Source organism: Gossypium hirsutum, chromosome A05 (assembly GCF_007990345.1).
Source record: "Gossypium hirsutum isolate 1008001.06 chromosome A05, Gossypium_hirsutum_v2.1, whole genome shotgun sequence".
In the NCBI taxonomy this organism is placed as follows: Eukaryota; Viridiplantae; Streptophyta; class Magnoliopsida; order Malvales; family Malvaceae; genus Gossypium; species Gossypium hirsutum.
This window is the reverse complement of record NC_053428.1, coordinates 40,578,843-40,590,774: the sequence shown is the minus strand read 5'-3', so window position 1 is coordinate 40,590,774 and position 11,932 is coordinate 40,578,843. Positions and strand designations below refer to the sequence as shown.

Sequence of the window (11,932 nt, the reverse complement as noted above, 5' to 3'; positions counted from 1 at the left end):
ATCAGTCTCCTAGTATTCCTTTACGAGGTGATGTGCCAGATAGAATTTGGTTTGGTAAAGACGTGTCATATGATCATCTACATATGTTCGGTTGTAAAGCATTTGTTCATGTTCTAAAGGATGAAAGATCCAAGTTGGATGCCAAGACTCGACAATGCATTTTTATTGGTTATGGTCTAGATGGTGAGTTTGGTTATAGACTCTATGATCTAGTTCAGAAAAAACTCATGAGAAGCAGAGATGTTGTCTTCACTGAGGATCAAATCATTGATGACATTGATAAGACGGAGAAAGTGGATTCACAAGATAGTGGTGACTTGATTGATGTGAATCCGGTTCCCTTAGACTTTTCACCAAATCCTATCCAGGATGATGTGCATGGTGATATTAGTGATGACTATCAGGATATAGGTGACTTTGATACTCCCATGGATGATGTTGTGAATGATCAACAACAAGCACCTATAGCTCCACAAGTAGTTCCACTTCGAAGGTCTTCCAGAGATCTACGATCTTTTGTCAGGTATTCTTCTGATGAATATGTTCTTTTAACTGACGAGGGAGAACCTGAATGTTATGAAGAGGTTATGGAGAGTGAATGCAAAGATCAGTGGGTTGAAGCCCAATGAAAGATGAACTTCAATCCTTGCATGAGAACCATACCTTTGAGTTGGTGAAATTGCCTAAAGGCAAAAGAGCTTTGAAGAATCGGTGGGTTTACAGGTTGAAGCAAGAAGAGAAGTCTTCATCTCCACGATACAAGGCTAGATTGGTCGTCAAGGGTTATATTCAGAAAAAAGGGGGTTGATTTTGAAGAAATATTTTCTCCAATTGTGAGGATGTCCTCTATCAAAACTATACTGAGTTTGGTAGCTTGTTATGACTTAGAGGTTGAACAAATGGATGTGAAAACTGTTTTTCTTCATGGTGACTTGGAAGAAAAGTTTTACATGGAGCAGTGTAATACCCCATACCTGTACCTGAGACCGGGATAGGATATGAGGCATTACCAATATTTTCAGAATAATTTCAATTAATTTTTATTATTTAGTATTCATTTTCATGTTTCATGTAACATCCTTGTTGAAACCATTTTTAAATCGAGTTTTGGAAAATGGGAATCGACTTTAAGAAAAACAAAAACAGGAGTTGCCACCAATCTTTTAGGTGTGATTGGATCACCTTTAAAACATTTTGTTTTAAAATTATTAGTTTTGGTCTATGAAATCAGAAAACGAGTTCGGGAGCTGGTTACGTACGAGGAAGGGTTAGCACCTTCGTAACGCCCAAAATTAGTACCTAATTGATTATCAAAATGTCTTTAATGTAGGAAATTTAAAAAATTTAAGATGCAATCCTTTTTTTTAAATATTTTTGACTTTGAAAATTAGGGTTCACTTGTATCAAATGAATCAAAATATTACATCCAATAAGTTAGGACACAATATTTTTAAGACATTTGACACTAAGTTAGTCCTTTTGGAAATCCCTATCTCGAAACAACGAAACATCATATCCAGTAAGTTAGGACACTACGCTTTGAAATTCCAAGACAGTTGCTTGCATTTTGAAAACCTTAAAAACTTAGAAGGGTGCTTGATTATTTGAACTCAACAAGGAAAGTTGCAACCCAGTAAGTTAGGGCACTACTTTTCTCGAAACTTCCAAACACCAAGCATTGCCTTTATTTTTTGAAAACTTTAGAGTCTTATTTTTAAAATCGATGCATGAAGGAGCATATACGAGATAACATGTTATAATAATAAGTAAATAATAGCACAACAGCATAAATATCATACATTAACTAACGTATATATAAGAAATAAAACATGGCAAATTTTAAAAAAGTAAAATATACATAAAAGACAATATATATATTTAAGAAGAATAGGTAAAAACAATAAACATGTAATTCAACATATATTTAAACATATTAATAAAAATGATGCATGATAAACAATTTGACACATATATATATAAAAAATAATCATATGCCAAGCACTCAACATTTAGTCATGTGACCAACATTTAATATATTGACATAATATATAAAAAAAGGGTTGTGTATATATATTAAAATATAAATAAAGTGAGTAATTTTTTAAAAAAAAATGTGTGCATTAAAATCTAATTTTGGTAATGTAATGATAATATAGTATACATAATAACTTTAGTTTTAGGATTATAATAAAATAATAAAATATAAATACTATGATATTGTACTATGTAAAATATAAGATAATAAACAAATTTAATAATACATGAAAATATAGTAATTAATAATGAATTTTGAAATAGTGTAATAATATATAAAATACTAATTTTATAATTTTGGGTAAAAAATAAACATAGGTTTTTAAAAAATATAAAGTAAATAATTAATAAAATATTTAATATCAATTTAATATGAAAAAAATAATGTGAATAATAATATACATGAAAAAATATATAATGGATAATAATAATATGAAATAATATATTGTTAAAATGTAAAATAATATAATAATATAAAAATATAAATATTATGTGATAAAAAATATAATATAATAAATAATAAATAATGATATATGTTAAAATATATATTAATATGATAATAGAAAAATATGAAGTAATATAATATAATAAAATATAAGTAAATAATAATATAAAATATATAATATATGTGTAATTTAAATTAAATAAGTTATAAATAATTTTAAAAGGGATAAAGGGACTAAAATTAAATGTAAATAAAAATCAGTGGCTAATTTGATAATAAAAGAAACGGATTGGGACTTAATTGAAATGCCCATTAAATTCTTATGGACTCATTGGGAAATTTTCCCTTGTCGCAAAACGGTACCGTTTTAACCTAGGCCTTAAAGTGGCCACAATTAGGATTAAATTAAAACCGAAATAAAACCTTAGGGATAATTTATAAATAATTAAAAATTAAATAAAAAAATAAATTGGAAGGACCATTAGGACAATTAGACCTTTATTTAAAAACACGCGGATCCTTCCCGGGTCACGGGTCAACACGCGGATCCTAGGGCCTTAAAACGACATCGTTTTTGGCTTATGGGATTAAACCAAAACAGGGCCGTTTAGAAAGGGCTATATAAGCCCGATATTAGGCCAAAAAATCATTTCGGTCCCCCTTTTTTTAAAAAATCTAAGAATTTTCTCTGAGCCTTCCTAGCTCTCCTGAGCTCCGGCCCTTAGTCGGTGGCCCTCCGTTCATCGGACCACCGTGTTTCCCCTCACGCGCCGTCACCGACTCCGCCGTGTATGGCGGTCGAGACCTAAAAGGTTCATCTTTTCGAGGTGAAACAGAAGGTACTGTTCTCCTTTTCTTATTTTCTTTCCTTTGTATTTAAAAAAAAAGCTTAAATATGTTATGCATGCAAAAGAAGTAAACCAGTAAAATCGAAAACAAAATAAAAGTGACGATCTATTACCCTTTCAAAAAGATCTGCTTTATTTCTCTGTCTTTTGATCGAATACAAAAATTTTTATGATGTTTTCTGTGTATACTTGTCTATCTATGCTTCTTGTTTTCTCTCTGTATATCTATGTGTGCGTACCAGCTGTACAGGCCCAATTATGCCCGGCCCAAACTAAAAGACCAAACCCAATTAAATACAAACCCTAAAGCCCAAATCCTAACCCCCTGCAGAGAAGAGAAAATAGCAGCAGCCCTCAAGCCTCAGCAGCACACTCGGCCAACCAATGGCCGCCTCGCGCACCACCATCGGCATATGTTCCTTCCATGCGTCTGACACAACCATACCCTGCAAACACAAACAACAAAAACAACAGCCATAACAGAGGAATGAGAGCATTTTTTATTGTTATTTATAAAACCGAAGGGAGAAATTTTGAAAGGGGGGAAGAAAAACACTTTGCAAACAAGATTAATCAAAAAAAGAATAGAATTTTCGAAAGGTGAATATTTTGTTGGTGTTTCAGTTTTCGATTTTCTTTGCATTCTATTTTGTTTTCTTATTTTTTATTTACGAAAAAATAATAAGTGGTAGGAGGATAAAAACGCACCTTCGATTCGCCATTTGGGTGCGCTCCGGTGTCCTTTCGCCGATCTGATGGCCGTCACACCCTGGGGTTCGACCAATGGTCGTGGCAGAGGGCGTGGAGCCGATGGGTCCTCCCTTTTCCCTTGCGTTGCTGTGGTCGTGAGTGTTCCTACTTCAAACCCGTTCAAAAAGAGGGTCGAAGGGACCCTTTCTATGTAGCGCTGGTCGCCGTTCGCGGCGCGGGACATGGGGATCTCCCAATAAATCCATGGTCGGCCATGAAGGAGGGACGGAGAGCAAGAGACGCTCTGCTGTTTTTGTGAAAATGGGGGGGGGTTTAAAACCTGACAGAGAAGAGAGAAAGCTTTTGGAATTTTCTGTAAAAATGGACTGCAAAAATGGAATTTTCAAAAAAAATTTGGGGTTAAATCTGCTGCGTGAAACGGCAGCGTTTTGAAGGGTGACCTAAGTGCCCAAACGGCACCGTTTTAGGGGTGCCCATTCGCGACCCGACCCGTACCCAGGGTATCCGTGTTTTTCCTTTAAATGGGAAATTGCTCGCCTTGGTCCCCCCCTTTTTCTGATATTTGATTTAGTCCCGATTGGCTTTTTTCTTCTTTTTTAAATTTAGCCCAATTATTTTATTCCATCTCTGATTTGATCCCTGGACTAAACATTGAAACGCAGCGCATTAAGGGTTGGGGTAATTGCCCAGTTGACCCCTGTTTCTTCTCGCGTATCTCAATCTAACCCCCTGGCAATTTTCTATTTTATAATTTATACCCCTTTTTTATTTTATTTTAATTTAGCCCTCACCCTTTTATTTCAAATTGTTTTATCATGTTTTTATACATTTTATTTGCTGCCCATTCAGATGTTATATTTATTTAGTTTAAAATTTCACGTGTTACTTATAAGATTTGTCACATTGTTCGTTTATTTGAATGCATATATATATACATTATTTATTTTATGTTCCCTTTTGTAAACTGTTCGCCTTTTTAGTTTGCATGTTTGTTTTAAATATTTCACATGATGTGTTAAATTGTTTTGTTTTTATTGTATATTTTATATTATTTTATCTTATGCCGAAAACATTATTCATAGCAATTTATAAACCACCGTATTTATACTTCAAGAGTACCATTTAAAAAAAATCATCTTTTGCATTATTTATTTAAAATTTATTTCATTAGTTTAAATTGTTTTCATGTACCCTTCAAATTTCCATTCATTTATTCTAAAACATTCTATTTATTATTTATTATAGGATTTTCTTATATTACCCGTAGTATGCTTTTATGTACATATATTATTGGTTCTAAAAATTATATGTATTATCTTTTCTTAAATCGCTTTATATACATTATTGATTTTAAAAAGAATTTCATCTTTTATTTTATTTATTTTTAAACTCGTTTATTAGTTTTCTTTATGGTTTTATACTTTATTCAATTTGACTTGCTTTGTACTATTTATATTTTTTAGATTGCCAAATATGTTTTTGTTCATTAATTGTTAATGTTAGTATGTGAATGATGTATGTGAGCCATTATTGTCATCGCATGTATCATAAATTGTTCACTTACATTTTCACCTTGTTGTTGTATATTTACGCGACGTCATCCATGTATTATTGTTTATACTCATTCTCTCGTATCTCATATCTTTGCCTCACGAATTAAACCCCAATGTATTTATCCAATAAATCACCTTATTTTAACCCAAATAAATAACACATTTTGCTTGAATATTGTATTCATTACTATTCAAAAACAAAATTTTCCAAATAAGGCAATGTTATGCATTTTGAAATATCGAGGAATTGTGCCCTAACTTACGGGGTTTCAATTTCCTCGTTGTTTCTAAATGGCTAAATATCCTTTTCGAGTTTTAAAATACGAAACTCTCATTTAAATTAAAAGACGACCTTGTGCTCATGAATTCATAGTATTGTGTCCTAACTTACGGGATGTGATACTCCGATATCTCGAGATAAGGAAATCTTTAAACAAATTATTTTGTGCTAATTCAAAAATTTTAGAATCGATATTTATAGAAAAGATCGTATTTCAAATTCATTCCCGATTTTCGATTTTTGACATTAAGACACTAACTAATCAATTAGGTACCAATTCTTGGGCGTGTCGAGGGCGCTAATCCTTCCTCGCACGCAACCGACTCCTGAACTTGTTCTCTTAAAATTCGTAGACCAAAATACTGTTTTAGTAAACTAAAATGTTTTATTAAAACAAAGGTGATCCGATCACACCTAATAAGGATCGGCGGCGACTCCCATTTTAATTTTCGTTTTTAAAACCAAGTCGATCCCCGCGTTTTTTCAAAAAATGGTTTCGACAGCTTGGCGACTCCACTGGGGACTTCGAGAGTCGAGCCTTAAATTGATTATTTATTGTCTTTTGTCGAAAATTGAAAATCGGTTTTAAATTTACTACATTGCTTGTTGTCTGTTACTTTCATGGCTTTCTTCATAATATGCTGCTTTAAGTGGTTTAATTCTTTGATGTATCTTTGCATATCGCATCGCATTACCGGTCAATTTCACCCTCTTAAGTAGAAGTGAGAAACTACTCCTTCGTGAGGTCTTCACCTCCATATAGGATAGTGGATCGCTTTCGGGATACATCCGTACCTGCGTCTTTGTGAGGTTTTCATCTCCGTATAGCCGTAGAGAAATGTATTCCCCTGAATCGAACTCAGTCTGTATGAGCTTATAATGGGTGAGGATCGAGGAATCTGCTGGTTCAGGTACCTTTACTCTAGAACCGAACCACATGTAATGAGCCCTAGGAGCCTACCCTAGGTAGAACCACACCGAACCCTAGTGGTCACCCGATTAGGTGCTTATTTACTCCTTATTTGTTTTGAATTCTATTCTTTGTATATAATACTGACTGGTGGTGTTTTGATTATTTTCGCATGGCATCTCATCATAAAAGGGTGTTGATTCACGTTCGGTTACTAGATAGGAGAGTTTGACATGGAAAAAAGATTTCTTAATAGAGTGGAGGATAATGCGGCCGTCCGAGTATGATCCGAGAGAACGCAACAAGAGAAAGGAGATAGTTTGATCGAGGGATATGATTCAGAGTTGTGGGATTTCACTCGCATTAGTATAACTCAGAACGACCTGCAAGAGTTAAGAGATATATGGAATAGTTGGAATGGTGAAGTCAAGCAACTCTTTTATTGTAACTACGGCGATCTGCCCTATTTGATCAATGTAAAGGTGGACAAGTACTTGTTCCGGGCCCTCACACAGTTTTGGAACCCCGTTTACAGTTGCTTCACCTTCGGAGGAGTTGACTTAGTACCTACTGTGGAGGAATACATGGCGCTATTTAATTGCCCGAGGATTCAGGCTGATAGGGCCTATTCAAGACCTGTCAACGTCCCTCCCTTCTTGAAGAAATTGATGAATATCACGGGGATGAGCGAGCAATGGGTCGCAGCTCGCATCAAGCAAAAAGGGGATAGTAAGTGTATTCCTTGGAGGAATTTGAGGGATCTGATTCTTGCGCACCCGGATTCGAAGAAAAGGGTTGATGTTGTTGCCTTAAGTCTCTACGGTTTGATCATTTTTCCTAAGGTGCTAGGACATATAGATGAAGCCGTCTCGGACTTATTCGATCGACTTGATAAAGGCACCACACCCATCCCAGAAATCCTAGCAGAAACTTTTCGATCCTTGAATACATGCCAGAGAGCGGGCGAGGGAAGATTTATCGGTTGTGCACAGCTTCTTTTGGTTTGGTTCCACAATCATTTTTGGAAGGTGGAGAAGGTCTCCTATCGGGTATTCTCTAGGGATTATTCCCCATTAAGAGAATTAGTGGCCACATCAAGGTGAGACGATATCTCAGAAGAGAAGTGAATAATTATTCTCCAAAATTTGCGGGCCAAAGACGTTGAATGGAGGGCTCCGTGGTTGATTCCTGACGAGATTTTATATAGGTGCGGTGATTTTGACTGGGTCCCTCTGGCTGGAATATGGGGAGCCATTGGATACGCTCTGCTGATGATGTTAAGGCAGTATCGATCGAGGCAGTTCATACCGGCGACACAAGGGTTAGCTCAATATGAGTTCTCTTATAAGGATAACGGTTATAAGAAAAAAGTTCGCAAGATATCAGATGCATGGAACCAAGCTCGGAGAATGAAAAGATTTACCACAGGCCAGATGACCACCCCCGAGTATGAATGGTGGTGGGATAGGAGAGTGAACGACAACATCCCTAGGCCGAATCAAGGGAACACCCAACCAATAGAGGAGCATTTACGAGTCATCCCATCCGAGTTGGAGATCATTAAGCAAGACTTCGAGAAAGGGAACTCTGAGTTGGGAAAGAAGATAGAGCAGCTAGAAGAAGAGAAAATGAAGTTGGGGTTAGACGTCGATATCCACAAGCTAGAGGCCGAGAAATTAAGGAAAGGAAAGAACAAGGCCGAAGAAGATCTGGATAGTTCGAAAGCCGATTACAAGAAGCTGCGCATGTCGATAAGAACTGCCGATTTAGGTAAAACATCGGAGCAATGGCGCCAAGAGATCAAAGAGGAAAAGACTAGATCCGACCATTGTGAGAAAAATTTTCAAGATGCCCGAGAACGAGAGGACATTTTGAAAAAGAGTTTGATAGAAATCCAAAAAGAAAATGAGAAGTTACGAGCTCGTGTGGTTGAATTGGAAAGATCACTACATCAATATCGTAGCCGTAATTCCGTAACTGAGCTGAAAGCTAGTCTGAGCAGGATTGGAGAGTTGAAAGGGAAAGTAGAGGAACTCGAGACTGCGCTGTGAGATAGCAAAATTCGAGTAGAACTTCTTGAGGCAAACAATGACCATTGTAGGGAACAGCTTCGCCGCTCTCAAAACCAGATTAGAGAAAGAGACTATGTTATGGGCGAAGCTGTGGCTCAGGTTCGGGAGGTAGCCGATCACTTGCAAACCTTGGCAGTTCAGGTTGATGTATTGAGCTTAAAGTACGAGTTAGAATCAGATCGAGGCCGAAACTTAGCTTGGCTTCTTAGGAAAATTAAGGCTTTAGGCATTAGGGTGAAGTCGTATATGTAATCATCGGTTCTGTGTAAAGAAATTTTTCTTCTAGTGAAGTTCTTCTAATGAAATTGAATTAGAATCAACACTTCTTTTTGCATTCATTCATTTGCATTACATTTCATCATGTGCATTAAATTTCACGAAAAGACCCTGATTAAACCAAATTATTTCAGTTAATCTGGAAACCAACGAGAATCAACCGACCGAACACAGCTACTATACCCGCCGTAAAACCAAAGCAATGGATCAGAGATTAGAAAGAATAGAACAAATGCAAAGGGAAATGCAAGAGCAATTACAAGCGCAGATGCAAGAGCAACTGGCTAAGATACAACAAGATATGAAGGAAAAATAGAAGAATCCCAAAATAATCTGATAGGCCAGTTGGCGCAGTTGATGGCTAGAGAACGCGAGAAAGGGAAGAGCACTATGGGGGACGATAATGAGGACCCTATCTATCCTCCAGGCTTTGCTCCAGTAAAGACTCAACCACAACTAGAGGTGCACCCACGAACGGTACCCGTCACTATTAGGCCTCAGCAATACCAGGCCAATGCCTCGACAAGGTTCGAGCTATAAGCCCAGAGATAATCCAGCTAATCCATTCGTCTCGGACCTCGACGACATGGCAGAAATGGAGAAAGAAAAAGTAGACCTGGCAAAACAACTCGATGATCGTTGTAAATGGCTTGAAGAAAAATTCAAAGCAATGGAGACTGCTGATTACCGTAGCGGGATCGACGCTAAGGACTTAAGCTTAGTCCCAGATCTGGTGCTCCCACCAAAATTTAAAACCCCAGACTTCGAAAAGTATAACGGGACGAGCTGCCCTGAAGCTTATATTATGATGTTCTGTCGAAGAATGACAGGGTATGTTAACAATGATCAGCTGTTGATCCACTATTTCCAGGATAGTCTGATCGGATCTATGGTCAAGTGGTATAACCAGCTCAGCCGTGCCCAAATTGGTTCATGGAAGGACTTGGCTCAAGCTTTCATGAAACAATATGGTCACGTGACGGACATAGCACCCGACAGAATTACCCTACAAAATATGGAAAAAAAGCCGAGTGAGAGCTTCAGGCAGTATGCACAATGGTGGAGGGAGATGGCAATGCAGGTCCAACGACCTCTCTTGGAAAAGGAAACAACCATGCTTTTTATCAATACCCTGAAGGCCCCATTCATTAACCACATGTTGGGAAGCGCTACTAAGAGCTTCTCTGACATAGTGATGTCTGGGGAGATGATAGAAAACGCGGTGAGATGTGGGAAAATTGAAGCGGGAGAAAGTGCCAAAAGGTCGGCTCCAAGAAGGAAAGAAAATGAGGTGAATAATGCAAGCGCATATCATAAGGGTTGTTCCAAGCCAATCACAGCAAGCCAACCGAGGGTTGTGACTACTAGCCATCAGGGCTCTGCGAGTCAAGATTCCAACCCAAGGCCTAACGCGGAAAGATTTCAATTCACGCCGATCCCTATGACGTATAGGGAGTTTTACAAAAATCTGTTCGATACGCATGTGGTGTCTCTATTTTACCTGAAACCCATGCAACCTCCATTCCCAAAGTGGTATGACGCAAACGCGCAATGCGAATACCATGTAGGAACTGCAGGACATACAATTGAGAACTGCACGACCTTTAAAAAATTAGTCGAAAGGTTCATAAAGATGGGCTTCGATGATCCCATAAAACCTAATATGGCAGAAAACCCGTTACCCAGTCATTCAGACGATGGGGTAAATGCGATAGTCGAAAGTGGAGGAAAGAAAACTAAGATAGATGTCTCAGAGGTAAAAACTCCATTGAAATGGGTTTGGAAGAAGATGATGGAAGGAGATCTGATCACACAAGATTCAAAGGAAAGGCCTAAAGAAGCAAGAAGATACATCGAGTTTCATGCCAATGGAGGTCATGACATCCAAGAGTGCAGTAAGTTCAGGTCCATAGTGCAAAATCTAATGGACAATAAAGAGATTAAATTTTACGAAGAAATTGAAGGGTCAAAAGAAGGAGAGGTCTACGCCTCAGAAAAAAGAACAACAGAAGAGGCCCAAAGAGTCAATTACCCTGTGGTGATAATTTCGCGACCAAAGAACAATGAAGCAGGGGTACAAATGGTGCCAAGAGTCATAATTCAGAAACTGGTATCCTTCCCTTACAAGGATAGTAAAATGGTTCCCTAGAATTATGACTACAACGTGATAATCCCAGGTAGACAGAGTAAGGCCAATGTTTTAAGAGAGAACCAAAATATAGGTTTCTATACACGTAGTGGAAGACGTTATGACCCTACAAGTACAGAAACTGAAACTGTTAAGGAAAAAACCCCAATAGCCAAGCAAAGAAAGGAAAAAACGGTCAGGTTCGAATCACCAATCAACAAACCAGTAACTGAGAAAGAAGCTAGAGAATTCCTAAAATTCTTGAAGCACAGTGAGTACAGCGTGGTTGAACAGTTACATAAGCAACCGGCTCGCATCTCGGTATTAGCTTTGCTCTTGAGTTCGGAGACACATTGAAGCGCGTTAATGAAGGTGCTTAATGAAACTTACGTCGCGAATGATATCTCTATCAACAAGCTGGACCGTCTCGTCAATAATATAAGCGCCGATAATTTCATATTTTTCAATGATGATGAAATACCACCGAGAGGAATGGGATCAACAAAAGTGCTACATATCACAACCCGCTGTAAAGGACATACACTACCGGGAGTGTTGATCGACAATGGGTCTGCACTAAATGTCCTACCCCTGTCTACGCTGAAGAGGCTGCCAGTAGATAGCTCCCATATGAAGACATGCCAGAATATAGTAAGGGCATTTGATGGTACTGAA

General features: G+C 37.4%; 1 protein-coding gene across 1 annotated transcript; it reads left to right on the top strand.

The window, feature by feature from the left end:
* The first annotated feature begins 9,643 nt into the window (after window positions 1–9,643).
* LOC107961036 (uncharacterized) lies at window positions 9,644–11,614 on the top strand. Its single transcript, XM_041111959.1, has 3 exons — window positions 9,644–9,862; window positions 10,001–11,261; window positions 11,307–11,614. The coding sequence occupies exons 1-3, from the start codon at window positions 9,644–9,646 to the stop codon at window positions 11,612–11,614; spliced, it is 1,788 nt and encodes a 595-aa protein (XP_040967893.1).
* Window positions 11,615–11,932: the final 318 nt, after the last annotated feature.